A 24,962-nucleotide genomic window follows, 5' to 3' on the forward strand; every position below is an offset into this window, starting at 1 on the left:
GTTGCGGTTAATGATTATGAAGGCTAACCTGAGCACAGTCTGTCTGGCACGGAGTGGGTGCGCAGCTCACTAAGTTCCAGTCGGATTTATGATCTGTGTCTTCTGTACATTTACATTGCTTACATGAGTCTGGACTTTGTGGGATTGGATGACCAGGCTAAAATAAAAAACAACAGCAAAAAAAAAAAAAAAAAACACAGAAGAGGTTAGATTCTAAATATGTTTTTATCTTGCTTTGTTAACTTCAACAAATTATACACCTGCCATTTTGCATGTTTGTCTGCAGTTTTCATCCACATGTGAAGCACCCTGGCTTGTTGTTGCTGCCAATGTTATGACTATAATGATGACTTCACTGATGACTACTATTACTGCTGCTACTAGGACTGTAACTACTTAATGATCATTTAAAGCATTTTCAATCATGCTTTAGGATTATAGCCACATTTATATTTTACTTATTTCAAATTAAAGCAAAAAACAGAATAACATTGTGATACTGTAATCTGAAAGCAGATATAATTTTTTTTCGAAGCCAGTCGAGGATAGGCCTGATTGAGGTAATGTATTAAGGTGGCTGCTGGCTGGATAGTGTACTGCTTAAGGGCTCTGCCTCTGACACCTGGGTTCAAATATCTTCTCTTCCTGTTCAGTAAGCAAGCATCTATTTAGTAGGAGACCTAACACCACTAGTGCCTATAGAGCACGTCCTAGTGGCTGCAGCTCTGGCGCTTCGAGTCCACCAGGAGAAAATCACAATATACACGTTATTTGTGTTGTCTGTCATTTGTAAACTACTACAGGTAAGAGTTTTTTAAGCACTAAAAGCTTTAAGTATGACATGTTGTTACAGATATCATTTAGTATAGTGTTAGTTTCTAGTGTATTATTAGAGTTTCAAGATCTCCACGAACGTAATGCAAGTTGAGTGCCAGGCTGAGATCTCAGAAAAGGCCACACAAGCTATTTTATGGAAATACAAATGTTATACAAATTCTGTGTATAAAGCAGGGTTCCTGTTGCACACGAAGGAGGGAGAGGCTATACATGCAAGTGTGTGTGTGTGTGTGTGTGTGTGTGTGGGGGGGGGGGGATGATACTATAAATCTGTCTGCTGCAGCTTTGAGAAAGATCAAATGACAAGATGAGATGAGTATCCACTAAAAAAGAGAGGGGAAAGGGTAGCACTTTGACCTCCAGGTACACCATTTGCTTGTATAATAAATAACTTGATAAACAGATAATGCAACTGCAAATAACCAAGTATAGGCTGTAGATACTAAAATTAGAAGCATTTCCATGCTTGCAGTGCAGACCATGCTTTGTTTTATGAAAGGCAGTGGCAGGTTCACTTTAAGCAAGCAACTGATATTCTCTGATCTACCATTCTACAAGTAAAGTTACTTACCTGGTAAATTGCATCATGAACAACACAGATGCCACGCATTGGTCCTGTTTAAGATAAGAGTAAATATTTGTTACAATGTGCATAGTTACATTTTACACTATACATAGGAAAATAAGTTCATCTGCAATAATAGCATTTTCTGAAGTTTTAAAGGAAGAGAAGCAGATAGGAAACCTATTGGGCCTTTCAGTAGCGTACTTTAGGAGCTCTGGGCCCCAGCGCAAGTTTTACATTGGGCCCCCGCAAGCACTCTATACATAAAAAGTGAGATGGACCACCAAAACCTGCCAAGGACAGCTGCAGTGTCGGAGAGGTGTAAACAGCGGAGGAGAACAGTCTATTAATGGTTACAATTAATCAAAGCACATATAGCCATGATCATTACCAACTTAACATTAATAAAGTGCTAATAAAGCGGTTAAAGGAGGGCTCTATTGGGCTCCTCTGGTCCAGGGTCCTTGACTTCTGCAGATCCTATTGCTACGCCACTGAGGCCTTCCATCTCTGTTTCTTGTTAGCCTCTCTGTAGACCTTTATCCCAGTGTGGTTCCTTGGCTTGAGATAGCTTTCAGCAAGAGGTTCATTTGTACATAGCCCTATACGTTAACCTGAATGAGCATACTACAAACTGTCATTATATGATTATTATTATTCATTAGTCTGCATCCGGTCTCAAAGCTGGACATAAAACAATAAGCTTAATAGAACCTATCTCTGCTTGAGAGCTGCATCTGCTGACTTCAAACAACAACAAGAATTTGTATTTTAAAAATACATATATAAACACACACACACACACACACACACAAAACACACACACACACACACACACACACACACACACACACACACACACACACACACACACACACACACACACACACACACACACACACACACACACACACATTTTGATTCCCTTGTAGGAAAAACCATTTGGCCTCAGTGCACTGTTTCTCTATTCTGTTTCCTGTTGAGATGTTCAGATTCAGACCATGAGGCATGGGTGAGAGGTTCTCCTTAAAGCGGAATGAAACCCGGCACTTCTACTTTGCTCTAATAGATTATTTACTGCATATTATATGCAACCAGCATTTTTTTTTACTAGGACTGCATTCAAAGGGTTAACAGCTTTAGAAGCTTCCCTGCCAGCAGAGCTGGCCACTTCAGAACTTTACATAATGTTATCTTGTGTTTAATTGTATCAAGTGAGAAATGTAAACAAAGCCTTCTCTCACACTGCCGCGTCCCCTGAACAAAGTCAGACAAGCATAAATGCTTTCTGATGCTTTCTGATTAAGTTAGAGGATGAATAAAGCAGTTATAAATAAAATGCAAAGTCAGCTCTCAGAGTAAAATAAGTGTACTTTAGAAACGTATGATTTCTAAATGAATAATAATACTTATGCACAAAAGCAAATATGCTAACCGTATGGCATATAAAAAGTAGGAAAACATGTTTTTATTGAATATTATGTCAGAGTTTTATACCGCTTTAAGTACTTACTGCAGTCGTATGATGGGCAGCAATCACCATCCACAAGTAATGAGTAAGACTCAAATCCAACAGGACACTTCTTCTCTTTGTTCAAGCAGTAGCTACTGTTACAGACTGTGGATAGACAAAGTGAATGTCAGATTCCATGCAACTGCAGAGGACTCATCGGTGATCAGGATTCCTAAATGTTATGATCTTTTCAGTGTTCACTTACGGCACTCAGTCTGCAAGCAGCAAGGTTGCTTCGGGTCTGGTAAAGTAACAGGGATGAGTCCTTCCTGTGTACAGGTGACTGGAGTGAGCTTAGGACATGGTTCGTCTTCACACTGTACAGTCAGGGAATTTGGTTCACAAACACACTTCTTGCAACCACTGGTCCAAGTCTCTGCAGGCTGTAAATAAAAAAGAAATACTCAGATAAATCTAGAAAGGTGCTAGATATTTCAGCCTGGGACATTAGACCTTTTAGTAATGTTTTTGGAGTATGTTAGAGTAGGTTGGAGGTGTCCATGTCCTTTTAATGTGGAGTCATTAATGCACATGCCTCAGTGTACTTTTCAGCAATTTTCCTGGCTGTTTTTGGCCAATTAATACAATTCTCCCTTATCCTTACCTAACTTTAACCACCTTATCCTCACCTAACCTTAAAGGGACCCTGAGCAGTAACTAAAATGAAAACTTTCACTTACCTGGGGCTTCTTCCAGCCTACTGTAAGCTGGGAGGTCCCTCGCCGTCCTCCTGACTCTTCACCCGCTGGTGGCTCCGTTGCCGGTGACACCCGGGCCAGGTGTCGGGCTTACACCACCTAGTTTTTAATCCTTGGCACCCGCTTTACGTCATCGCGCTGGCCGCTCTGCGTCATCACGGCGGCCGGCGTGACAGTACTGCGCATGTGCAGTTTTCTATCTCTGAACCACGCATGCGCAGTACTGTCACGATGACGTGAAGCGGGTGCCAAGGATTCAAAACTAGGAAGTGTCGGCCCGACACCTGGCCCGGGTGTCACCGGCAACGGAGCCACCGTCGGGACCCGCAGAAGAGTCAGGAGGACGGTGGGGGACCTCGCAGCCTACAGTGGGCTGGAGGAAGTCCCAGGTAAGTGAAAGTTTTCATTTTAGTTACTGCTCGGGGTCTCTTTAACTCTCATTATCAACGCCTTAACCCAACCATCAGTAACGGTGCATCACCCTAACCTGCATTTTAACTGAAATTATCAGTACTCAAGTAAAAAAGCCTGTGCCAAACTAACATACTGCTATGGCAAAAATTGGCTTGTGCCTAAATTACCATATACACACAAGAGAAGATAATGCAACTCAGGTGAGGACTGCAAACCATCTAACAGGAAAATCTTTTTAGGAAATCCATGCCAAATCCATGCCACTATTATTGTCCAACCATATTCTCCTGCTCAGAACTTAAGTTAATTAGGCACATTGTAGTTTGCTCTAAAATTCCTAATCACCCTTTTAGCCAAGTGGTCTCAAAAGCATGGTTTGGTGAGTGTTCATCGAAGAGATATTAGGATTTCTCAATCCCATCTTCTACCATAAAACAATCTGTTTATGAACTTTGTGAAATTATACAAGACATTTTATGTACAGCAATGCTGCAGTAAGTATTTGTGAAAGGTGTGTGTTATTATTTTTAAGCATTTTACAGAATGGTAGCTACTAATCTACCACTGGAGATTTTTTTTTATTTAGTCTATTAATTAAAATGTAGATAATGTTAAATAAAACTCACGGCTTTGGGCATTCCATCAGGTCCAACGCAGGCTAGAAAAAGATTAAAAAAAATTAGTTCAAAAATAGAAATACTGACAGAATTATTGGGGTAAGAATAAATGGATATATTTATGTTTATTTTTGATGTTTAAGATTTGTATCAATATGTCATAAGATACTAACTGGTTCCAGTGATGTGATAACCCACTTACCACAGCTCTTGACACAGGTGTCAGTGAAGGAGTTGAACAGTGTTGTTCCTGCTGGGCAGAAGCAACCTTCTGTTTGACCACTGCTGGTGATGTCTGTGTTCCTGCAATAGAACATATTTACACATATATAATATATATACTGTATATACTTTTCTGCAGTTTAAAGTGTCTGGAACTTTGCAATGAAGCATCATAACAGAAGTATTTCAAGATCATGAGCACTATAGTAATGATCAAGTTATTCCACTGAAGATAGCCAGAGGTGGTGTGCACTCTCAACCTTTCTATGACCTTGACCGTTGTTTCGTTGAATATTGCTAGAAATGCTGGAGTAACCTGAGGGCTGAAGTTATCTTGGAGGTTTGAGAGACAATGCTCTAGATGTCAGCAGAGACAGCCTTGGCTCAGAGAGTTCATGCATGCAGGGCTTAGTGGCAAAAAATTGAAGGTTTGCATGTTGTGCAGTGGACCTATAGGTTTCCATGCATGTTACAAAAAAAGGTGAGCCAGCCAAAGGGGTTAGCAGTAAAAGTGCCCTATAAAACACCAATGTATATACCTTTTGGTCTTGAAGCATATTTTAGTCTATTTTTTCCCTAATACAAAGTAGCAATAAGCAGCCATGGCCATTTTTAATTCACAAATTTTGCACAAAAGAGAATATTGTGGAAAACATATGTCCATGAGAAAGCTATTTTTTACCCAATGCATTGAAGTCTATGGGCATTTTTTACACTAATGAGCACATACACAAAAATGCATGGGCATGCATGCTAAAACACATTTTCACCAAATGCATGGAAATCATTGAAAATAAGAAAGCAAGAAAGTACTTATTTTTGTGAAAACATTTTCTTGGCAAAAATACAATCTCATCCATTGACGGAGACAACCTAAAGGCTCAGCTGTTTCATTATGTAGCTCTTTAGGGGTCTAAGAGATCCATTTATTATACAAATTGTGAGCTGCTTATTAGGGTGAGGTACTGAGCTGTGTAACATGGTCCATTTCCTTTCACAATTACCTTCTTTTTAGCAGAAAAAAACAAAACAGAAAATGCAATTATTAGAAAGATTTCTTACTTGTTGTTGTCACAAGTGTTAGCATGCAGAGGTCCACAAGGATTGTACACCTTTCCAGCTGGACAGTTGTATGCTAGATAACAAATAAAGAAAGCAAACAGTTAGGTCTCTGTCTTCTTTCTCTTTCTACAGCACATGGTGTACATCTTTTATGGGTGATACCACTTTTATAGGACAAGGACAGGGGAAAATAAAATAAAAAAACTTACGGCAGTGGCCTCCAGTCTTCCCTCTCCAATCAACACAGATTCCGTTTGCTACACACAAGGAGGCATAGATCTCCAAGCTGGAGCACTGTATTGTATCATTGCGAATACGACAAGCATCAAAGACACAACCTTCATGGTAAGGCTTTGGAGGTATGACCTTGTGGCAATCAGCAAAGATCCTTTATGGAGAGAAGTTAGATTAAGTTAAGTGGAGCTTGAATTACATCACTAAAAGCTGAAGTGTGACATGTTGTTAGAGTCAACTGTTAATAGCAATGAGCGCAACAACTAATAAAAAAGTAACTTGTTTTGCTTCTAGTTATCTTGGGTAGCTGACACATAGGCCTTTCAGTCAATGATTGTGTGTAATCCAATAGGAATGGTGATTTTTATAAGACACAGAGGACAATGGATAAGTCAACATCAATACCTTATTGTCCTAAAAGACAAGCGAAGTAGTCTTTCATTATAGCAATAGGAGTTGGTGAGATCTTCCTTATAGTTCCCTCTACCTCTTTTCAGTGAAGGTGAGCAGGAACCCTATTGGACCCTGTGCAGAAATCATGGGAATAGCAGGATATGGGTTCACTGCAGAAATAAGTGATCCAATGGGCCCTTTTAGCAGTCCACAAACTGAGCAGTTTCAATAATTTGTAAACTGGGAATCCATGAACACATTTTCTATTAACGGATCTCTTTTTTACCCATAATGAATCATGTTTCAACCAGATTGGTACTTTCATTGCTAAATGCAGATTCATTTTCTTGTACACTTACTCGCTTAAAATGACATCACAGAGAGGGGAAGGTGGACAAGTTGGTGGCGGAGTTGTTGGACCTGGAGGTTTTGGAGTTGCTGGAGGTGATGGTGGAGTAATGCAACCTGTAGTGTTGACTTTCCAGTGAGGAGCCATAGCTGAGCAATCTTTCACAATTTTTCCACCTGGCATTCGGCAGTCCTCAGTGCTGTTGTTGGAGCAGGTACCTTTGTTGGAAAACAAATGGAAATATTTACACATCAAATTCTAGAGCAAAAATGTAATGCAATAAAAAACACAGAACTACTAAGACCCTCCCCCCCCAAAAAGTACTAAAAAAACACCTACACAAGAGTTATAGAAAATACTTACCACACTGTCCTTCAGTGTTGTATGCAAATTTACTAAATGGCAGCTTAATTACAAAGATCATTCCACTGAATGAGATAAAAGCGTCAATTTCTGGAATCTCCACATTCATGTTTATGCCTGCACTGGTGATTGTAATGCCATCCTGGGTAAAACCAGGTGCAATCCAGGCTTTGTTAAACCTAATCTGTAAACAGAAATAAAAGGGAAGGAAAGCACACAGTCATACAGTCATCCATACAATGTTATTATAGCAAATGCATAAAAACAGATCATTAATTATTTCTGCCGTGTAGAGCCAAAAAATGTTTTCTTGTATGTTGGCAAAAATTAATCACTTACCCTGTTTTGCATCCTTCCTTGGTATAAAGTACGTGTCAATACAATCTCATTGTTTTTATAATAGATCAATATAGACTGTGGGCAGGACAGGCCATCAAGGGCATCACAGAAATAGTTGTCAACAAGAACGCGGAAGTTGTCATACTTTGGCGTGATCTGCTGCACAAGAACATATGTACAGTTGTCCAGGAAGGTATAGTAGACTCCATCAAAAGTTATGTAATGTGGATCACCCCATCCACTGCAGACACCTGTTAAAAGACAAGTGATATTTTTGTCTTTATTCAGCTGTAACATGTTTTGCATATACCAAGGGGAGGGGTACAGAGGTATGCTAATGAGGTAGAAGTGAAGTCTCTTTCTGCTGTCTCTGTGATGGAGACAGAAAACACAAAAGCACAGCTTTCAGATACAGATAAGAAGCTCTGCTTTTTTTATGTGCACTTTAATAGCTTTAAAATTGTTGTTATCCCAAAAACTCTGAGACTATGAGTGAAAGTGTGATCAGGCTTTTTCACCCATTATGATGCCCAAGATATAAGTCAAAACAGAGCAGCAGGGCATAAGTCATACCACTTATAATGCTGCCTTCATACCACAAGACAGGAATTAGTGATTCTCTTATGAATATAAGTATTTGCACACATTTTTTATTCAACTTCCATGGCATGTATTTAATATATTACAGTAGCAATACATTGGGACCATTTTAATGTGATGTTCAGAGATCATCTAAATTTATGAAACTTACACTGGCATTCATAGTAGTCACAACAGCCATCTGCGCTCTTCTTCTTAATTGGTGGGAAGCCATTAGCACAAGTCAAAGTCTTTAGTTCTGGGCATGTCACTGGCCTATGAGTAGTAACGTTGTTTCCATGACAAGTCACTTCTTCACAATGCTCATTTTTCCAAGTCTCACCAGTCTGTTCAGAGGGATAAGGAGTAACATTTTAAAAATTGTGAATATTGTAAATTATACAACTGAGAAGACAATATACTCTGTACAGCACTGCAGAAGCTGTGGGCGCTTTATAAAAGACTAAATAATAATAACAGTCTAAAAATGTACTGAAAAGAATTGGATGTATATGGAATACAAGCACGTTTACTTTCGGCATTCACATATACCAGCTCTTAACACTTACAGCTCACATGCTGCATTTAATAATAATTAAATTATATACAAATATTTATTTTAGTATTGTATGTTTCATAGAAATAAGCATATTTATATTGTGTAAATGGTATATTGTGTAAAATAAGCACCTCATGTCTACAGAGGATCTGCCAACCCTAGTTGTTTATCACATCACGGGTGGACTATTGCAATGCCCTCTATGCAAGCCGTCCAAATAAAGACCTACATCCCCTGCAGTTAGTATAGAATGCTGCTGCAAGACTTAACCTTCCTGGCGGTAAGCCCGAGCTGAGGTCGGGCTATGCCGCCGGAAGGCCCCGCTCAGGCCCCGCTGGGCCGATTTGCATAATTTTTTTTTTCTGCACGCAGCTAGCACTTTGCTAGCTGCGTGCAGTGCCTGATCGCCGCCGCTACCCGCCGATCCGCCGCTACCCGCCGCGACGCAGCCGCCCCCCCCCCCAGACTCCGTGCGCTGCCTGGCCAATCAGTGCCAGGCAGCTCTATGGGGTGGATCGGAATCCCCTTTGACGTCACGACGTCGATGACGTCGGTGACGTCATCCCGCCCCATCACCATGGCGACGGGGGAAGCCCTCAAGGAGATCCCGTTCTTTGTACGGGATCTCCTGATCGCTGATCGCCGGAGGCGATTGGAGGGGCTGGGGGGATGCCGCTGAGCAGCGGCTATCATGTAGCGAGACTTTGTCTCGCTACATGAAAAAAAAAAAAAAAAAAAAAAAAAAAAGATTTGCTGCCCCCTGGCGATTTTTTAGCAAACCGCCAGGAGGGTTAACAAGCCAACCCCGCCATTGCCACCAATCCTTTGATCACTATCCATAAAATGGAGAATCCTTTTTTTAAAATTGGCATGGTAACATTCAAATCTCTGCATGACCTAGGCCCAGGATCCCTGAAGGTTTTGTTGCAACAACGTCACACCTCCCACAATCTCAGATCAAAATGATTCAAAAATTTGACCACCCCCCAGAGCTCAACTAAAAACCTTTGGAGCTAGAGTTTTTTGTCATGCTGCTCCTACCCTGTGGAATGTGTTGCCAAACGTAATTATGACAGCTCCAATCCTGGACACATTTTAATCAAAACTGAAAAGCCACCTGTTTAGTCTGCCATTTATGATGATCACATAACTTTCCCCCCTGTATGCCCCACTATATACTGATCTGAGACAAGCTTATGTGCTTCGGGTCCTATGGGAGAAAAGCGCTTTACAAATGTTTTGCCGTTGTTGTGTGAGATTGAATATTGTTTGCTTCCTGGAAATAGGTCCAGATGTGTGCTGCAAGCTCCCTTCAGATTCAGAGCCCTTGTATACTCTCAGGGAGGTATGATAGGTAAGATCTCTGATTACAGTGCGATTACATGGTATAGATTTGATATATTAATTTATCAGCAAGAAGAAACTTGAAATGGCTAGCGAGCATAAACACCATTTCTGTGGCTTGAGGTGTCCGATGCATATGAATTCAAATGTATTTACCTTTCTAGGCGGACAGCCTTCTACTGGTGTAGTTGTTGGAGTTGTTGTAGACTTAGATGTTGTTGTTGTTTCATGTGAGGTTGTTTTGACCCTAGATGAAGTTGTGGCTATTGATGTGGTTGTGGTTTGGGTTGTTGTTGTGCAGGAACCTTTAAATCTTTCAGGCTCACACAAGTCATTACAGACAGCAAAGAAGGTGCAGCCATCTTCATCGGTTTTGTTGTAGATTACGTCTCCTAAAACATAAACCCCATGACAAACGTGAAGATTTTGAAGAAGTGTCAATGTGAGTTATACTCACGTGATGTTAGCACAGTTTTTAAAATATTATTTGGTTTTCTCTGAATTACTGTGCTAGGTACACTTAAAAAAAAAATACAGAATAGGATAAAGTAGAGACATACCTGGTGCAAAGTATTTGTTGTCTACAAAGCAGAAGCAATGATGAGTAGTTTTGACTGTCTCCTTTGTTGTGGTTTCTACAGTTGAAGCTGTTGTGACAATTACTTCCTTAGTGGTGGTAGGAACTGCCTTAGTTGTTGTGGTTTCTATTGTTGATGCAGTTGTTAGGGTTGTAATGATCTCTTCTGTAGTCGGTTCTGTAGTAGTTGGAATTCTTGTGGTGACCAGTTCGGTAGTTACTTCAGATGTGGCTGTAGTAGGAGCTGTTGTGTGGATTTCTTTTGTGGTGGTTTCTTGAGTGGATGTTTGAATTGTTGGTGTTATTCTTTCTTTTGTAGTAGATTTAATTGTCGTCACAGCTGGTGTTGTTGTGGGAGTTCCACAGTGACTGTAATCATCACAACACTGGACTCTTACCTCATAATTGTGACAAAGTTCTGTTTCTTTACCTTGCTCATCATTTCTGCACACAAGACCATAGTGAACATTGCATTCAACATTTTGTCCAAGTTGACCAATATTGACATTTGGGAAATTTACAGCTCTGCATTGAATATCTGATGGTGTATGACAGATTGTTTTTCCTGATGCAATTATATTCTCATAAGTCTCATGATCCCCTTTTCCTGAAGGCTGATCCACATCAAACCATGGTGACCATGTGCATTTAGGCTGGCATTCCGTTGTTGTTGGTTGTGCTGTTGTGGTCTTTTCAGGAGTTGGACTTGTAATTACTGTTTTTGTTGTTTCTACAGTTGTTGGCTTTGTTGTGATAACTACTGTAGTTGTAGATTCTGTTGTTGGTTTAGCAGTTGTTGTTACTTCTTTGGTGGTAACTGAAGTTTCTTTAGAAGTAATGAGTGGTGTTGTTGAAAGTGTTGTAGGTGTTAGTGGTACAGGGGTAGTACCACAATGACTGTAATCATCACAACATAAAACCTTTAACTGGTAATTGTAGCATTGTTTAACTTTTCCAAGCTGCTCTCTGTTGTTACATACTAAGCCAACGGTAACATCACATTTAACAATTTGCCCAATATTATCAATGCTGATACCAGGGAAATCTTCAGCCCTGCACTCAATGTTTTGTGGATTTTTGCAGATATGCTTGCCTTTACTAATTATGTTCTCAAAGGTCTCTCTGTCTCCTCCGTCTAATCCAGAAGATGGAACATCTACGTCAATCCATGTTGTCCATGTACATTTTGGTAAACATCCTGTGGTTCCTGAAGAGGTAGTTGTTAAAAGTTCTGTTGTTTCAGTTGTGGTTTCTCTTGTGGTTGGGTGAGGTTTGGGTGTTGTGGACTCTGAAGTTGTAACTATTGGGGTGGTTGTAGATTTTGTTGTTGGTTTTGGAGTAGTTATAATCTCTTTTGTGGTTGTTTCAGTCTGTATTGTAGTTATCTCTGGGGTTGTGATTATAACTGTTTTGGTTGTAGATTCAGTTGTTGTTGGTTTTGGAGTTGTTTCAATTTCTTTGGTTGTGTGAGTTGTAGTGGGTGCTGGAGTTTCTGAAGTTGTAGGATGGGGAGCTGATGTAGATCTTACTGAAGGAGTGGTGCTACAATGACTGTAATCATCACAACATAAAACCTTTACCTGGTAATTGTAGCATTGTTTAACTTTTCCAAGCTGTTCTCTGTTGTTACATACTAAGCCAGTGGTGACATCACATTTAACAATTTGCCCGATATTATCAATGCTGATACCAGGGAAATCTTCGGCCCTGCACTCAATGTTTTGTGGATTTTTGCAGATATGCTTGCCTTTACTAATTATGTTCTCAAAGGTCTCTCTGTCTCCTCCGTCTAATCCAGAAGATGGAACATCTACGTCAATCCATGTTGTCCATGTACATTTTGGTAAACATCCTGTGGTTCCTGAAGAGGTAGTTGTTAAAATTTCTGTTGTTTCAGTTGTGGTTTCAGTTGTGGTTGGGTGAGGTTTGGGTGTAGTGGACTCTGAGGTTGTAACTATCGGGGTGGTTGTAGATTTTGTTGTTGGTTTTGGAGTAGTTATAATCTCTTTTGGGGTTGTTTCAGTCTGTGTTGTAGTTATCTCTGGGGTTGTGATTATAACTGTTTTGGTTGTAGATCCAGTTGTTGGTTTTGGAGTCGTTTCAATTTCTTTGGTTGTGTGAGTTGTAGTGGGTGCTGGAGTTTCTGAAGTTGTAGGATGGGGAGCTGATGTAGATCTTACTGAAGGAGTGGTGCTACAATGACTGTAATCATCACAACATAAAACCTTTACCTGGTAATTGTAGCATTGTTTAACTTTTCCAAGCTGTTCTCTGTTGTTACATACTAAGCCAATGGTGACATCACATTTAACAATTTGCCCGATATTATCAATGCTGATACCAGGGAAATCTTCGGCCCTGCACTCAATGTTTTGTGGATTTTTGCAGATATGCTTGCCTTTACTAATTATGTTCTCAAAGGTCTCTCTGTCTCCTCCGTCTAATCCAGAAGATGGAACATCTACGTCAATCCATGTTGTCCATGTACATTTTGGTAAACATCCTGTGGTTCCTGAAGAGGTAGTTGTTAAAATTTCTGTTGTTTCAGTTGTGGTTTCAGTTGTGGTTGGGTGAGGTTTGGGTGTTGTGGACTCTGAAGTTTTAACTATCGGGGTGGTTGTAGATTTTGTTGTTGGTTTTGGAGTAGTTACAATCTCTTTTGTGGTTGTTTCAGTCTGTGTTGTAGTTATCTCTGGGGTTGTGATTATAACTGTTTTGGTTGTAGATTCAGTTGTTGTTGGTTTTGGAGTCGTTTCAATTTCTTTGGTTGTGTGAGTTGTAGTGGGTGCTGGTGTTTCTGAAGTTGTAGGATGGGGAGCTGATGTAGATCTTACTGAAGGAGTGGTGCTACAATGACTGTAATCATCACAACATAAAACCTTTACCTGGTAATTGTAGCATTGTTTAACTTTTCCAAGCTGTTCTCTGTTGTTACATACTAAGCCAGTGGTGACATCACATTTAACAATTTGCCCGATATTATCAATGCTGATACCAGGGAAATCTTCGGCCCTGCACTCAATGTTTTGTGGATTTTTGCAGATATGCTTGCCTTTACTAATTATGTTCTCAAAGGTCTCTCTGTCTCCTCCGTCTAATCCAGAAGATGGAACATCTACGTCAATCCATGTTGTCCATGTACATTTTGGTAAACATCCTGTGGTTCCTGAAGAGGTAGTTGTTAAAATTTCTGTTGTTTCAGTTGTGGTTTCAGTTGTGGTTGGGTGAGGTTTGGGTGTAGTGGACTCTGAGGTTGTAACTATCGGGGTGGTTGTAGATTTTGTTGTTGGTTTTGGAGTAGTTATAATCTCTTTTGTGGTTGTTTCAGTCTGTGTTGTAGTTATCTCTGGGGTTGTGATTATAACTGTTTTGGTTGTAGATCCAGTTGTTGTTGGTTTTGGAGTCGTTTCAATTTCTTTGGTTGTGTGAGTTGTAGTGGGTGCTGGAGTTTCTGAAGTTGTAGGATGGGGAGCTGATGTAGATCTTACTGAAGGAGTGGTGCTACAATGACTGTAATCATCACAACATAAAACCTTTACCTGGTAATTATAGCATTGTTTAACTTTTCCAAGCTGTTCTCTGTTGTTACATACTAAGCCAATGGTGACATCACATTTAACAATTTGCCCGATATTATCAATGCTGATACCAGGGAAATCTTCGGCCCTGCACTCAATGTTTTGTGGATTTTTGCAGATATGCTTGCCTTTACTAATTATGTTCTCAAAGGTCTCTCTGTCTCCTCCGTCTAATCCAGAAGATGGAACATCTACGTCAATCCATGTTGTCCATGTACATTTTGGTAAACATCCTGTGGTTCCTGAAGAGGTAGTTGTTAAAATTTCTGTTGTTTCAGTTATGGTTTCAGTTGTGGTTGGGTGAGGTTTGGGTGTTGTGGACTCTGAGGTTGTAACTATCGGGGTGGTTGTAGATTTTGTTGTTGGTTTTGGAGTAGTTATAATCTCTTTTGTGGTTGTTTCAGTCTGTGTTGTAGTTATCTCTGGGGTTGTGATTATAACGGTTTTGGTTGTAGATTCAGCTGTTGTTGGTTTTGGAGTCGTTTCAATTTCTTTGGTTGTGTGAGTTGTAGTGGGTGCTGGAGTTTCTGAAGTTGTAGGATGGGGAGCTGTTGTTTCAGTTGTGGTCTCTGTTGTGGTTGGGTGAGGTTTGGGTGTTGTGGACTCTGAAGTTGTAACTATGGGGGTGGTTGTAGATTTTGTTGTTGGTTTTGGAGTAGTTATAATCTCTTTTGTGGTTGTTTCAGTCTGTGTTGTAGTTGGTTCTGAGGTTGTGATTATAACTGTTTTGGTTGTAGACTCAGTTGTTGTTGGTTTTGGAGTCGTTTCAATTTCTTTGGTTGTGTGAGTCGTAGTGGGTGCTGGAGTTTCTGAAGTTGTAGGATGGGGAGCTGATGTAGATCTTACTGAAGGAGTGGTGCTACAATGACTGTAATCATCACAACATAAAACCTTTACCTGGTAATTGTAGCATTGTTTAACTTTTCCAAGCTGTTCTCTGTTGTTACATACTAAGCCAACGGTGACATCACATTTAACAATTTGCCCAATATTATCAATGCTGATACCAGGGAAATCTTCGGCCCTGCACTCAATGTTTTGTGGATTTTTGCAGATATGCTTGCCTTTACTAATTATGTTCTCAAAGGTCTCTCTGTCTCCTCCGTCTAATCCAGAAGATGGAACATCTACGTCAATCCATGTTGTCCATGTACATTTTGGTAAACATCCTGTGGTTCCTGAAGAGGTAGTTGTTAAAAGTTCTGTTGTTTCAGTTGTGGTTGGGTGAGGTTTGGGTGTTGTGGACTCTGAAGTTGTAACTATTGGGGTGGTTGTAGATTTTGTTGTTGGTTTTGGAGTAGTTATAATCTCTTTTGTGGTTGTTTCAGTCTGTGTTGTAGTTATCTCTGGGGTTGTGATTATAACTGTTTTGGTTGTAGATTCAGTTGTTGTTGGCTTTGGAGTAGTCTCAATTTCTTTGGTTGTGTGAGTTGTAGTGGGTGCTGGAGTTTCTGAAGTTGTAGGATGGGGAGGTGTTGTTTCAGTTGTGGTTTCTATTGTGGTTGGGTGAGGTTTGGGTGTTGTGGACTCTGAAGTTGTAACTATTGGTGTGGTTGTAGATTTTGTTTTTAGTTTTGGTGTAGTTATAATCTCTTTTGTGGTTGTTTCAGTCTGTGTTGTAGTTATCTCTGGGGTTGTGATTATAACTGTTTTGGTTGTAGATTCAGTTGTTGTTGGTTTTGGAGTAGTTTCAATTTCTTTGGTTGTGTGCGTTGTAGTGGTTGCTGGAGTTCCTGTAGTTTTAATCTGTTGTTGTGTTGAAGCCTTTGATGTGGTAAATGTCAGAGTTATTACTTCAGGTGTGGTTTCTGTAGTTGTTTCTGGTGTAGAGGTAACTGTAGTTGAAATGGTTGTGGTTTCAGGTGTAGTAATTGGTACCTTTGTTGTTTGTTTTGGAGTTGTGGTTTCAGGAGTAGTAGTTTCAGTTGTTAGGGTAACTACGGGAGTACTAGCTGTAGTTGGTTCAGTTGTAGAAACAGACGTTTTTTCAGTAGTTGTAGGAATTGTAGTTGATTCTGAAGAGATTGTCGTAAGTACTGCTGGGGTTGTCGGGCTTTCACAGTGACTGTAGTCATTACAGCAAAGAACTTTAATTTGGTAGTCCAGGCACACTTTAAAGTCTCCTTCTTGCTCTTCATTATGGCAAACAAGACCAATTGTTACATTACACTGAACAACCTGCCCAATCTTACCAATGGGCTTTTCAGGGAATTTCTCTGCTCTACACTGAATACCATCGGGCTTTGCACAGATTTTATGTCCTGCTGCTCGGATGTTTTCATAGGTCTCAAAATCACCTTCATCTTTACCTATACTTGGAATATGGACACTAATCCATGGTGTCCACCTACACTTGGGTTGGCAAGGTGTGCTACCAGTGGTGGTTGAAGGGGAAGTAGTAGGAGTTGAAGGTGCTATTGTTGTGAAAGGTGTGGAAATCTCTGGTGTTGTAGAAGGTGTTGTTCTTAAATGTGTTGTCTCTTTTGATGTCACTGGTTGTGTTGTTTTCGGTGTAGTAGTTGGGGCTGTTGTTGCACTACATGGTACAAAGCTGCAGCATTCCACTCTGATCTGATAGTTATAACAAATAGGAGGCAACTGATCTTTGTTGTAGCATATCAGTCCAAATGATTTATTGCACTGCACATTCTGCTCCAGCTCTGAAAGTGCTGTGTCAGGGAACCTCTCAGCTCTGCATTCAATGTCTTGAGGATGCTTACAGACAGAAAATCCTTTAGCTTTTATATTTTCATATGTGTCAAAATCTCCGTTTTCCATTCCTGGTTCAGGGTAGCTTGCATCAAACCACTCAGACCACCCGCACACCTCTTTAACACAGACTGTGGTAATTACAGGTGTTGTTATTCCTGAGTAAAAAAAAATGAAAAAAATATTAATTGTATTAACTAAGAAATAGGTGAAGTATATTCATAGTGAACTCTGGATGGCAAAAATGCACATAGAACTCAGTCTCTCACAATGACATTAAAAATAAAATATCAATATATATACTTGGGTCATACATGTAGTGCCCTTCCCCCTACTTTCTGCAGAGCATGTGTAAAGAGCATCCACTACTTCCAGCCATTGAGATTCCTTTATCCACTACTTAAGTGGTGGTGAACCTTGGAGAATAACATGGAACTGACAGTGGATCAGTGAATAGGAGTCTTAGGGCCTGGAGAGATGGTAACTCTACAATAGGGATACGTTTCCTAGTTTTGTATGAAATAAACATTTTACACCCTGCATGGAAGGGGAGTTAACACACCCTTGTTGACACACCACCGTCCTTTGCATTCCACCTCAGGTCCATTTCTCAGATATTTCCTCCTTAAAACCTGGCAGTAGGAACCATTCGAGTGCTGTGAAATGCATTGGCCAGAGGTGGTGACAATGGTTTACCCCTCCCTTTCATGGCCCGCAGGTGTAAAATGTATTTTTCATACAAAGATTGAGCACTTAGAAGCTCATCCCTATGCTACAGTCAACACTGGCATGCTCCATATACATGCTTTGTTGAAAGGCATAACAATGGGAACATTGTATTCTAAGGCAATAAAAACAGGGCACTTTATGGGGGGTAAACACGCATGGTGACATTATAAATAACACACTATAAGAAGGGAAATACCATCATGGGCATCAACACTTAAAGTGACACTGAAGTGAAAAAAAAGTATGACGTAAACATTAGTAGCAAAGAAAATAGTCTCATATTTAAAGTTTTAGATATGTAGCTACATTGCATAATTCTGTCAAATTTGCGGCTACAAGCAGAGCTAATGGCGCTTTCAACTTCCCTGCATTAAAAATCTAAATCTGTCTTTGTTTCTTTGATATATAAGTGCTCCAGAAAACAGTGACCAAAGCAGAGAGCTCAGAGTGGCGCTTTACATAGATAACAATTAAAGTTTCCTAACTCTTCCTGTATTTATCTACCCTTGACTTATTATTTGAGTCAGATATATATATATATATACATATATATATATATATATATATATATATATATATATATATATATATATACACACACACTGTATATTCTGGCATATAAGACTACTTTTAAACCCTTGAAAATCATCTGAAAAGTCAGGGGTCGTCTTATATGCCGGGTGTCATTGATGCCGGGTGATACGCCCTATCCTGTTACCGCCTCTCAGATCTCGCTGCTGAGGACTGTAGTGAAGTGGCGCAGGCGAACATGTGCGAGATCTGAGAGGCAGAGAAGGAGGGAAATAGGATACAAGGGTGGGTCAGAAGGGTGAAAGAGGTGTGTGTTATGGACACATCACAATCTATTCTCCCATATCGCTCTGATAAACAGGGAGACAGGGAGAGCTGAAAATCCACTTAGGGAGAGGGAGAGTTGACCAATCCAACCAGTCAATCGCCTGTATACTGTTATATACTGGGTGCCACGTACAGTACAGCACCAGTATCTGTTCATACATAGCAGCAGTATATGATTTTTTTTTTTCATTTGGTGTGCGTTGGAAGAGGGGTAGTCTTATACGGCGAGTATATCCCAAACTCTATATTTTAACTGGAAAAGTTGGGGGATCGTCTTATACGCTGGAATATACGTTGTGTGTATATATATATATATATATATATATATATATATATATATATATACACACACACACACACACACACACACACACACATACTCGCTCATGCCCATGACTAACTTATCCTTTACCACTAGATAGTCTATACAATGTTAGTAGAAATCCGATTCAATATCAGCTGATATGGCATTGCCATCGGCAACCCACCTCTCCTCCCCTCCCCCTTCTTGTTTATGCTTAATTTATATAAAATCACTAAAAAAATAACTAATAAAGTGGCTTCAGATTTTCATAGGTTTTATGAAATTTCTAGCCTGATAAAAATGTAATAATGTATGGGTACCTTTAATGGTAAACAATATAGGACGTTAGACAAAAAAAATTAAACAAAATAAGAATGCAGGTCATCTTTAAACAACATACACTGACAGCAGCAAAATGGAAATTCAATAGTCTACAGTTACTTCTTTCACTTCACTGAAATCAGATCAGTACAAGATAGGTTGTATTTATATGTACTTCCCAATTAGTGATTTACAGGGGATCAGGTTGGTTAAATGGCCCAGATATATACTGTAAGGTTGAAAATGTCCTTTAATGAATAAGAGTAATCTGTGATGTATATATGATATCTAATTGGCTTCATACCTTTAGTAGTAGTGGGTTGTATTGTTGTAAAAGTAAATGGAGTAGTTGGAGTAGTTGCAGGTGTTGTACAGTTGACAATATCCCTGTAAATTGTTCCATTCTCTTTGCAGATAGCAGTGATGCAGCCTCCAATACCATCCGTTGTATCATAAATCACATCATCGTAATGATACATTTTGCCTTGATATTCACAGTGACATGCTGTTGAGTTAAAAAAAAAAGAGAGTAAATAATAGAAAGTGAATTAAATGGACTGCACATATATACATAAAACCAACAAATGTGACAATCAGTTTAGTTTAAATTCCTACACTTCCTATCACCGGATCATTTTTGTCTGTCATTATACTACACAATGGGCATCATTCACAAAGCTTTTTCACCTGTTTTCCTCTGTTTTCATCTTATTTATGTTACATTTTTAAGCTTCCAAAGAGCAAAAAAATATATTTTAAGGTAAGAAGAGTGATACTGAAATTAAGTTAATCAGGAACAACTTATGTTGAGTGTCTATTTTGCTTGTAAATGTGCTGAAAGGTTATTTTTTATCAATTAGGTGATATTTTTTATCAATTAGGTGATAAATAAGACATTTATGAGAAGTTTTGTGAATAGAATCCATTGACTCCTAAACATGCCACCTGTTTTGTTTTGTACTTTTGTTTGTACTATCAAATGCTTTTAACAGACACACATAATTTGCTAGATGCTCAGTGGAAGGTTTTTTGTTTTGTTTTTTATTTACTAATGTTAAATTGGTCATATCACTTCTGAAACCCTTGTCAGGAGCCCCTACACCACTTGTTTTTTGCTGCACATATGTCTAGCACAACTGGCCGTCATCTTCTATATCAGCACAGCAGCTTATCATACTCTATATCATATCTGCCTGGGCATTGCCCCCTTTCAACCCGTGTAGCTTAATCAATGGCGTGTAGTAGCAGCCCTAACAACAGAGTCAGCTCAAGTGTTCACATGGGCTGTTGCAGATCATGTGACAACATCTCTAGAACAGCACCGGCATGCAATTTGGATGGCATGCTATAGTACTGAATAAGCAGTGTTTCCCATTCCGTCTCAGATGTGGACTGGAAATGTGTCCTTCTTAAGCATATTATAATTAAGTCTCAGCTTTCCCTAGCTATAGAAGGTAAAGTTGGAACAAAGTAAACCATTTTTAATGGTTCTAAAAAAATGACAAAATTTGATTAGTTGCCCTTTTCTCGGTCTCCATATTTTCTGTATCTGTATATTACATTAATTCTGTTAGATTGGTTAGTCATTGCATTTTTCTAAACCAAAATTAACTTCTTGTATTTACCTTCTCTCTGGTATTTACATTCCACGCCAGTCAAGGTGCACACACTAAGGAAAGAAAAACCCAAGATTAACTGAAGCGTAGCAATCTTTTCTGCACAATGCTTAAAGGGATACTGTAGGCGGGTCGGGGGAAAATGAGTTGAACTTACCCAGGGCTTCTAACGGTTCCCCGCAGACATCCTGTGCCTGCGCAGCCACTCACTGATGCTCCGGCCCCGCCTCTGGTTCACTTCTGGAATTTCAGACTTTAAAGTCTGAAAACCACTGTGCCTGCGTTGCCATGTCCTCGATCCAGCTGATGTCACCAGGAGCGTACTGCGCAGACACAGACCATACTGGGCCTGTGCAGTATGCTCCTGGTGACACCAGCGGGATCGAGGACACGGCAATGCAGGTGCATTGTTTTTCAGACTTTAAAGTTTGAAATTCCAGAAGTGAACCAGAGGCGGGGCAAGAGCATCGGTGAGTGGCTGCGCGGGCACAGGATGTCTGCGGGGGATCATTAGAAGCCCCGGGTAAGTTCAACTCATTTTCCCTCGACCCCCCTACAGTGTCCCTTTAAGATACATACCATAGACTAGAAACATTGCTCTGCAAATGGTAGGCTGTAAAGAACCTACTGCCTTCAGTGTAGATTACAAACACTGCAGAGCAAGGTCTGTTCTTCAACTATATAATGCACATGATCAAAATATTTACCCATTGTTTTTAAATTATGCAAAATCAAATGAAGAACTGTAATCTATGGCAACCAATTAGAATTTAAGTTTTCTCGGTTAAAGAGACTCAGTAACAAAAATTGCATCCTGTTTTTTATCATCCTACAAGTTCAAAAAGCTATTCTAATGTGTTCTGCCTTACTGCAGCACTTTATACTATCACTATCTCTGTAATAAATCAATGTATCTTTCCCCTGTCAGACTTGTCGGCCTGTGTCTGGAAGGCTGCCAAGTTCTTCAGTGTTGTGGTTCTGCTATGAACTCCCCCTTCCAGGCCCCTCTCTGCACACTGCCTGTGTGTTATTTAGGATTAGAGCAGCTTCTCTCTTCTCTCTTATCTTTTACAAGCTGGATAAATCGTCCTCTGAGCTGGCTGGGCTTTCACATACTGAAGAATTACAGACAAGGGCAAAGCTGTTTGCAGGAAGAAACAAGCAGCCTGAAACTTCAGTGCATGAGAACAGGGGGAAAGAAACACACAAATGATCTCTTGAGATTCAAAAGGAAGGCTGTATACAGCCTGCTTGTGTATGGATGTATTTTCTATGTGTGGACATACTGTACATCAACCTACTTCCTGTTTTGGTGGCCATTTTGTTTGTTTATAAACAAACTTTTTAAAACTGTTTTTAACCACTTTTAATGCGGCGGGGATCAGCAAAATTGTGTCAGAGGGTAATAGGAGATGTCCCCTAACGCACTGGTATGTTTACTTTTGTGCGATTTTAACAATACAGATTCTCTTTAAGTATAGGAGTGTTGATAAAAAAAAAATCCTGAACAGTTGCTGTGAGCTGAAGATTTTAGGGTTATTTTGTATACCCCATTACAAATTAGGCATATGTTTTTTAATCAAATAGACATCCACAGATCAGTTCATCTCTGCGCGCAGCTCTGAGAGCCGAGCGCCAAAGCTGGGCGCCATCAGAGCTGCAGTGCTATGATGCGTGCCATGCGTAGCGGTAATTCGGGGCTCTGGCAGCTGCCAGACCCCGAATTACATCTCCCTCCGTGTTGCGACAACTCGGAGGGGGAATAGAATTTAACGCCGCCTCAGAGTTTAGCGGCAGCGGGGAAAGCCGTCATTTGGCTCTCTCCACGCCGAACTGAGCGGCACCGTCATAATATGTACTCCACATCTGTAGCCAAATCACATTTGTTTGACATGCAGTACTTACCACGTCTTACAGTTCTCAGTAGTGGGTACAGGTTCTCCAACTTTGATGTGGTCTCCCTCATCATTATAGCAGCCACATTGAGCTACACAATCCATTTCATCTTCATCAAAGAAGGGTTTTGCCTCTGGGCATCTAGGGTAACATCCTAATTGGAAATAAAAATAAAAGTCAACCGAATAAGCAAACCTCAAAGCAACAGCCATCCCATAGCTAGACAGCAATGCCAGCAATGTCAGCAATGTTATTTATACTAGCTTTATAGTGCATGCATTTGTCCTTTTCGTTTTTTATTTATCTCGCATACACCATGACCATCTGTCAACTGCCATTCCCAAAACAGCAACACAAAACCTATGCTAAATTTGTACTTATTACCCATTAGGCAATATACTTTACAAGTAGTTTAGCCAATCCAGCATAACTGAAAATCAAAAATCTACAAATATGGCTTTTCTGAAAAACATACAATGTAGCACAGATTGCTTTGGTATCAGTAATGTATTGATCAGGTTGCTCTTACCTTCCAAACCTGAAAGCTCATGCACACATTTCCCAGTTGGGTTCCTACAGGTCTTCAGGCAAGGAACTCCACAGGGTTTGTAGTGCCACTCACACTCTCCTTCAGGGTTGTAATAATCACAGAACAGAGCTGGGGAAAAACATTTTATTGATTTTATTTAAATATCAAAAATATTTCTGAACAGCAGTACACATCTACACTGGTCTTCAGTAATTTGCAAACATAATGGACCATGATACTCACGACAGATGCTTGGGGTTCTCCAAGAAACACAGATGTTAGCTTCTCCACAAGCCTGGGCATAGGCAGCTACAGCCGTACAGAAACATTCACAGTCCCCACCAGAGTCACAGGCACAAGCGTCAGTAACACAAGCTTCATAGTAATTAGAAGGATCAACCTGGGAAAATATATGATATATTTTTTTTAAATATCATTATATTTAACTAGCCAACTTAAGCTGGTTCAAAAACACCTAAATGATGGTACATATCTTTTGCAACTGATAAGGATTTCATTATATTATTGGTAATGGATTTGGATTGTCTCGGATTTCTGACCTGAACTATACTGAACCATATAAAATGCCTTTTCCCTTTGGTAAACTACACCATTCTATTTGCACTTAGTCATATTATGGTCCAGGTTACCTCTGATTTGACTTTTGTAGAGTGTACATTATGTAGAGAACATTGTTATATTGTTAGACAATAAAAAGGCATTACAAATATTTGTTAGCTGTAGGGAATGTTACATCTTGTATTACTCATACACACCTGAGAATGGCAGGCAGAGAAGACTGGGCTGTTGATTATACTACATTGCTTCTGTGCCCATGATTTTCTGTATGGGTTGGCAGTACAGGAATCTTTAGGAGAAGTGGCATCTGGACATGACTGAGCAATCTTCCAGCTGTTGCCAAACTCAGTGACCTCTCCAACCACAGACTGACTCCTAGTTGTAAAGTCGTTGTTTCCATCTCCATCGTAGTTTCCACAGAGACCACAGACTTTACCCTGTAAGTTAAGGTCATGTCAGTACTGGAATCATCATGAGATAAAATCAATCAACTTTTAATGAATTTTAGTTTGAACATGTTTTAAATATCTGGCATTGGCCAGAAATATTTTAGCAATTTGACTTGAAAGACTTTAGTTAGCTACAAAAAGTTAAATTTCCCACAATATATATCAAATAATGAACACCAGTTTTGTAATACCATGGCAGAGTTTTTAGATTTACCTCAAAATCTTGGCTGAGCTTGATGAAGATGCTGGTCTTTCTGTCCCACATCAAGATAAGTCCATTGTCAGCCTCAATAATAAGGTAGATACCCATGTGTCTGACCTTGTAAGGAACAACACCTCCAATACCCCTTTCTAGGACTTTAATGTGCTCCTCAGTCAGAATAAGTTCATAACTCTGTGAAATAAAAGATATTGGAATAATACAAATAAAACATTGAATATTATATGATGATAAAGCTAAATTATTAAAAAAAAATGTTTGTATAGCAGGTACAATTTTTACCCCGAGGAAAACTTTAATGCTCTTAGAACAAGTGGTTCCAGTAGTGCCACATGGGATGTTTTCGGTGATAACTCTGAATGTGCTGCTGTTTGCAGCCTGGCCACAATGGTCCTAAAAGACAACAGGTGAAGATAACAGTCATTACAATAACCAATAAATCAAATATCATCAAGCATACGATCTCACAGCAGTGCAACAAGTTGGATCATCTTAGGAGGAACTCAAAT

General features: G+C 39.8%; 1 protein-coding gene across 2 annotated transcripts in view; it reads right to left on the reverse strand.

Annotated features, from left to right (window-relative positions):
* The window catches only part of LOC137537704 (mucin-5AC-like), a 59,400-nt gene that overhangs the window by 13,666 nt on the left and 20,772 nt on the right, over positions 1-24,962 (reverse strand). For both annotated transcript variants that reach the window (XM_068259640.1, XM_068259641.1), the window contains exons 23-44: positions 24,736-24,846; positions 24,448-24,627; positions 23,982-24,221; positions 23,449-23,605; positions 23,206-23,334; positions 22,686-22,830; positions 20,790-20,833; positions 19,469-19,669; positions 10,649-17,110; positions 10,245-10,480; positions 8,358-8,532; positions 7,607-7,857; positions 7,268-7,451; positions 6,915-7,122; positions 6,138-6,316; positions 5,929-6,001; positions 4,847-4,947; positions 4,654-4,685; positions 3,121-3,298; positions 2,916-3,020; positions 1,409-1,452; positions 29-157 (exon numbers count right to left, since the gene is read on the reverse strand). In XM_068259640.1, the coding sequence (XP_068115741.1) occupies positions 29-157; positions 1,409-1,452; positions 2,916-3,020; positions 3,121-3,298; positions 4,654-4,685; positions 4,847-4,947; positions 5,929-6,001; positions 6,138-6,316; positions 6,915-7,122; positions 7,268-7,451; positions 7,607-7,857; positions 8,358-8,532; positions 10,245-10,480; positions 10,649-17,110; positions 19,469-19,669; positions 20,790-20,833; positions 22,686-22,830; positions 23,206-23,334; positions 23,449-23,605; positions 23,982-24,221; positions 24,448-24,627; positions 24,736-24,846 (9,564 nt within the window). The remainder of the gene's footprint in view (positions 1-28; positions 158-1,408; positions 1,453-2,915; positions 3,021-3,120; positions 3,299-4,653; positions 4,686-4,846; positions 4,948-5,928; positions 6,002-6,137; positions 6,317-6,914; positions 7,123-7,267; positions 7,452-7,606; positions 7,858-8,357; positions 8,533-10,244; positions 10,481-10,648; positions 17,111-19,468; positions 19,670-20,789; positions 20,834-22,685; positions 22,831-23,205; positions 23,335-23,448; positions 23,606-23,981; positions 24,222-24,447; positions 24,628-24,735; positions 24,847-24,962) is intronic.

Source organism: Hyperolius riggenbachi, chromosome 11 (genome assembly GCF_040937935.1).
Source record: "Hyperolius riggenbachi isolate aHypRig1 chromosome 11, aHypRig1.pri, whole genome shotgun sequence".
NCBI lineage: Eukaryota > Metazoa > Chordata > Amphibia > Anura > Hyperoliidae > Hyperolius > Hyperolius riggenbachi.